At 42.4% G+C, this 6065-nt stretch overlaps 1 protein-coding gene across 1 annotated transcript; it reads right to left on the bottom strand.

Moving 5' to 3' along the window:
• Nucleotides 1-4653: 4653 nt before the first annotated feature.
• Nucleotides 4654-5744, bottom strand: LOC114651273 (olfactory receptor 10G4-like). The gene is made up of 2 exons (XM_051926679.1): nucleotides 5287-5744; nucleotides 4654-5196 (listed from the first exon to the last, which is right to left on the bottom strand). Exons 1-2 carry the CDS (start codon nucleotides 5666-5668, stop codon nucleotides 4721-4723), a joined length of 858 nt encoding a protein of 285 aa, XP_051782639.1. The 5' UTR covers nucleotides 5669-5744; the 3' UTR covers nucleotides 4654-4720.
• Nucleotides 5745-6065: the final 321 nt, after the last annotated feature.

Raw genomic sequence — 6065 nt, 5'->3', positions numbered from 1 at the left:
GATTCTTTCAAATCACACCATACTTACAACCTTTGAAAGCAAGTCCCACGAGACGATGACTTTTGCCATGAAATTCTTTCAAGTCACACCCTACTTTTTTCAAACAAGACCATGGTCACCTAACCTCCCAGTCATGTGAATGCTTTTGTCAGACACACTTCCTGCGCTCTCAGCTCTTATAAATTTTATCAGGACAATAATTTTATACATTTCAGATGACACATCAACGACTAAGCGAAGAAAAAAGAGCGTGGACAAACATTCGAAAAAGTCGTTTTACTTATTAGAGAGAAAGAAATGATATTCACTCACGGGCAGTCATACATTGCATTGTCACAATGAAAGTCCAAACACGGAATCAAAATTCAATGTGATCTTGAAGAAAGTTAATTCTAAATATTGTTTTTACTAAACTTTTAAAGTAAAAGTGAAAATAATGCATATGTAACAATTCCCATGAAAATAACAATCTCTTTAAATTGTATATCCGGTTAACCAAACACGGGGGTGGGCAAGCGAAGCGAGCAGGGGACGGAGCACCCTAGTATATACTGTATATATATATATATATACAGTGCATCTGGAAAGTATTCACAGTGCATCACTTTTTCCACATTTTGTTATGTTACAGCCTTATTCCAAATTGGATTAAATTCATTTTTTTCCTCAGAATTCTACACACAACACCCCATAATGACAACGTGAAAAATGTTTACTTGAGATTTTTGCAAATTTATTAAAAATAAAAAAACTGAGAAAGCACATGTACATAAGTATTCACAGCCTTAGCCGTGAAGCTCAAAATTGAGCTCAGGTGCATCCTGTTTCCCCTGATCATCCTTGAGATGTTTCTGCAGCTTCATTGGAGTCCACCTGTGGTAAATTCAGTTGACTGGACATGATTTGGAAAGGCACACACCTGTCTATATAAGGTCCCACAGTTGACAGTTCATGTCAGAGCACAAACCAAGCATGAAGTCAAAGGAATTGTCTGTAGACCTCCAAGACAGGATTGTCTCGAGGCACAAATCTGGGGAAGGTTACAGAAAAATTTCTGCTGCTTTGAAGGTCCCAATGAGCACAGTGGCCTCCATCATCCGTAAGTGGAAGAAGTTTGAAACCACCAGGGCTCTTCCTAGAGCTGGCAGGCCATCTAAACTGAGCGATCAGGGGAGAAGGGCCTTAGTCAGGGAGGTGACTAAGAACCCGATGGTCACTCTGTCAGAGCTCCAGAGGTCCTCTGTGGAGAGAGGAGAACCTTCCAGAAGGACAACCATCTCTGCAGCAATCCACCAATCAGGCCTGTATGGTACAGTGGCCAGACGGAAGCCACTCCTTAGTAAAAGGCACATGGCAGCCCGCCTGGTGTTTGCCAAAAGACACCTGAAGGACTCTCAGACCATGAGAAAGAAAATTCTCTGGTCTGATGAGACAAAGATTGAACTCTTTGGTGTGAATGCCAGGCGTCACGTTTGGAGGAAACCAGGCACCGCTCATCACCAGGCCAATACCATCCCTACAGTGAAGCATGGTGGTGGCAGCATCATGCTGTGGGGATGTTTTTCAGCGGCAGGGACTGGTAGACTAGTCAGGATAAAGGGAAAGATGACTGCAGCAATGTACAGAGACATCCTGGATGAAAACCTGCTCCAGAGCGCTCTTGACCTCAGATTGGGGTGACGGTTCATCTTTCTGCAGGACAACGACCCTAAGCACACAGCCAAGATATCAAAGGAGTGGCTTCAGGACAACTCTGTGAATGTCCTTGAGTGGCCCAGCCAGAGCCCAGACTTGAATCCGATTGAACATCTCTGGAGAGATCTTAAATTGGCTGTGCACCGACGCTTCCCATCCAACCTGATGGAGCTTGAGAGGTGCTGCAAAGAGGAATGGGCGAAACTGGCCAAGGATAGGTGTGCCATGCTTGTGGCATCATATTCAAAAAGACTTGAGGCTGGAATTGCTGCCAAAGGTGCATCAACAAAGTATTGAGCAAAGGCTGTGAATACTTATGTACATGGGATTTCTCCATTTTTTTATTTGTAATAAATTTGCAAAAACCTCAAGTAATCTTTTTTCACGTTGTCATTATGGGGTGTTGTGTGTAGAATTCTGAGGAAAAAAATGAATTTAATCAATTTTGGAATAAGGCTGTAACATAACAATGTGGAAAAAGTGATGCGCTGGAAATACTTTCTGGATGCACTGTATATATATATATATATTGTAAATGCCACAGGGGTTGGATGGGCATACATCCCAACCAGAGAAGGGGCAGGTTCCTTACTCGGATGGGAGGCCCCGAGAAGACAGATGGACATCCCGACCAGGAGAAAGAAAGGAGCCAGACCCGGAAGTAATGGCTGGAGTGGATGGACGGACAGCCCATCAGAAGATGTCACTAGGGACTCTTTATTCCCCCAGGATGCTAGACGGCAGCAGTCCTCAGTATCAGTGCCCATTTGGGAACCAGCAGAGAATGCTGGAAGAAGTAGTCCGGCAACCAAGAGCAGTGCTTGGGTTTGGCAAGTGGGGGGACCGTTCCAGGCCCCACACCTAAGGGGGCCCCGATTTTGAGGTCTGCGTGTCCCGTTCGAGTGCATTTGCCAAGTTATATTTTCCATTATATATACAGTATATTTGAGATGCTTCTAAGAGGAATCCTTTCAAAATCCCTCTTCTAGGGCTTGTGACTCCTTCGTGTCTGGAGAGCCCACCATCATCGTTTCTTAGTTGAGTCTTTGGTTCAGTTTGCTACAGTAGGCCGAGTTGAAATAGTGCGGTAAGTGTTTGGATATGAGCGTTTTATTACTGGTTTAGCCATATCGCTGTCGATGCCATGAGTGGAAGAGATCGTGACGTACTTTTTTAATAGATTATATTGTTATATTTTGATAAAGTGTGTTATCTTGCAAAAATTTAGCTGAATACTGTAATGAGAAAACCCAGTGTATGTTAACATCATTTTTATAAAATTCATGTGCATGTTTATACAGTCCACACATACCGGTAACAGCGTTTGACATAACCAGCCCCCCATGGGGTTGGTCAGCCCTATGCCCGGCACACCCCTAAGGCCACCTCTGCCAGCAACACAGCCCTGCTGGGATGATGGGCGCTCCCTAATAAATCAGACTTCCGTATGACCCAGAAGTACTTCCATCGGGCAGTGGCCCTGGCACCAGAGGTACTCCAGGGTTCTTAATAAAACGGCCCACACTCCCTTGTCCAGGCAAGTAGGAGCTGGAAGGTTGTGGAGAAACACTCAACTGGAGGAGGGCAGTGTGGTGGTGAGAGGAATTGGGAAGAGGTATTGTGTTTTGTGGAGAAAGACAACCTGTCTTTGTGCTTGGGTTACTTTGTGTTACTTGTACTTGTGAAACCCAATCTCACTTATATGTGTTCAAGACTAATTAGATATATTCAACTTAAGTCTTTATTATTATTGATTTTGACACAAAAATCACATTTTATCACACAAGTAGAACAGCACTTTCATTGATAAATGTGACCTAGGAGAGGTAAATAGTAAATATTAAACAAATTTGATGTCTGTGTTGTTTGTAAGTGAGACAAAGTCAACATCTGCTATGTAGTTTACCATGAAACTAGCAGTGCCAACCGTCTTTGTGCTCATGTTACTTTGTAGATGAATTGGTGAATAAACCATCATTTATATGAACCCAGGACTCTCTGTGTGAGAGTTTTTGAGGGTTTGGGGCTCACTGATGCCCCTGGTTCTATCACAATACATATAGGGGTTTAGTAAAGACTGCAATCTCTAACAAATCTTTTCCCAGGGGGGCATGAGTGCCACTGGCTGGATACAGGGCAGACTTAAACCCCATAGGACATCTGTGGAGAGACCTGAAGATGGCAGTTTACATTTACTTTACGCCGAATCTAACAAAGCTTGAGAGGCTCTGACAGAACAAATGAGATAAACAGTCCAAAACCAGGTGGGCAAAGCTTGTAGAGACTTACCCAAGAAGATTCACAGTTGGAATTTCTTCAAATTCTACAAAGTTGTGAATTAAATGTCTAAAATGAATGAGAGATTTCATGTTTTTGTTTTCATTAAATTGGAAAACCTTTCTGAAAACACGCTTTTACTTTGTCATTATGGGTTATTGAGTGTAGATTGATGGGCAAAAATGGCAAATACCACGTGCAGAAAGTGAAGGGATCTGAATACTTTCTGAATCCTCTTGCATACGCAGAAATAGTTAGCAACAATTACATACATTTGCTGTCGGGGATTGATACAGTGTACCAAATGCCAAAAAAAAAGAAAGAAAAATAATAAGCAAACATGTTCATTACGCCATTATGAATAAAATAATTTACAAAAAACAAACAGAAGGGATAACGCTCAGCAAAATCTTAACTAAAAGCACAAAAAACATTCAAAAAAACAATCAAACCAGGAGTGCCCTCAAATGTCGATACTTCACATTACGTGACAGACAGACATGGATGCCATTCACCATACAGCATAATCGAATATTTCATTACAAAGCAAAATATCTCACAAACATTCAAAATTAAACTGTTACTGTGGCACAGTGGATTTCATAGAAATGGCTTCGCTCCAACTCGATGGAGATCATTCCTCTTCGGAGCTTCTGCTGCCAGTCCTGAGAGCGCTTCACTGGCAACGCCACCTTGTGGTAAGTACTCTTCCAAGAGATGCATTTTGTGGCGCATATGGTGGAGGTTATCATTTTGGCAAAATTTGAGTCCTTTGAATTCTTTTTACAAAGCTGTCTCTGATCTCTTTAGTCCGCAGGCAATAAATAATGGGGTTCATCAGAGGAGGAATCACATTCTGAAGTACGGCCGCCATGATTCGCATATCTGCTGACGTACCAGGCACGCGGTAAGAGATGTAGACTCCAGCAGCGATCAGAAAAAAGACTGAAATGACCAGAAGGTGAGTTCCGCAGGTGGAGAAAGCTTTGAGTCGCCCCTCTGAGCTGGCAATCTTGAACACTGAACGGATGATTCTGATGTATGAGAAGAGAATGTATGTCAGTGGGATGAAGAGGGTGGACAGAGAGATGGTTAACGCCACATAGCTGTTGATAGTGATGTCGGCACAGGTTAGTCTCACAACAGACACGTGATCGCAGAAACAGTGAAGCACTTTATTAGGTCCACAGAATGGCAACCTGAGAGCAAGAACAATGGGGATTATTGGACCACAAAGCCCCCCAACCCAACAACAAACAATTTGTTTAAAAACACGACTGTTGGTCATATAAGTAGGATAGTGCAGTGGGTGACAAATGGCCATGTATCGATCATAGGCCATGAGACCAAGAAGAAAAGACTCGGCTGTAATCATGCCGTGGTAAAATAGAAGCTGAATGAAGCAGGCCACAAAAGTGATGGCCTTCGAGTCGAACATGAAGACTACTAACATTTTAGGAATGACGACAGATGAGAGTATAACATCCAAAAAGGCCAGACTGCAGATCAGCATGTACATTGGAGTGTGGAGACTTTCATCCATTGCAAATATTAAAATGATTAATAGGTTTCCTAGCAGTATTAGCAAATAGGCCACCAGGAAGATGCCAGAAAATACTGCCCTGCTCTCCTGATCCTGGAGTCCAGGAAAGCCAACGATGATGAATTCCTCCACTTGTGAAGTGTTGTGGTTCATCCCTGACACGATGCCCTGCACACAATGGTTCAAATGTTAAGTATACTCCTGAAAAAAAGCACAACGTCATGTCATATTATTTTCTAGTCAGAATACATGCCCATTCCTAAAATCTTAATCTCAAAAACTCCTGCTTTTTTATATTTGCCCTTCCCAAGATTTCTTCCATTTTTTGGGGGGGGGAGTATTTTTTTCTTGTCTTCTTGGGTAGTCAGGGCTGGTGGGGGGAGGCTTTCAAAAAACAAATGATGCGTCACAAACATTTGTAGTAATAAAATGCATTGCATCTTTCATTCCAACAGATGGAGCATCACAAACCATTGTTATAATGAAATGCATTGCTCCTTTTATTGCAGCAGATGGTGCTTCACAATTATTTGTAGTAATGAAATGCATT

The sequence above is a fragment of the Erpetoichthys calabaricus genome, chromosome 4 (genome assembly GCF_900747795.2).
Source record: "Erpetoichthys calabaricus chromosome 4, fErpCal1.3, whole genome shotgun sequence".
NCBI classification, from domain to species: domain Eukaryota; kingdom Metazoa; phylum Chordata; class Cladistia; order Polypteriformes; family Polypteridae; genus Erpetoichthys; species Erpetoichthys calabaricus.
Note: the sequence above shows the minus strand (reverse complement) of the source record. Positions and strands in the feature narration are given on the sequence as shown.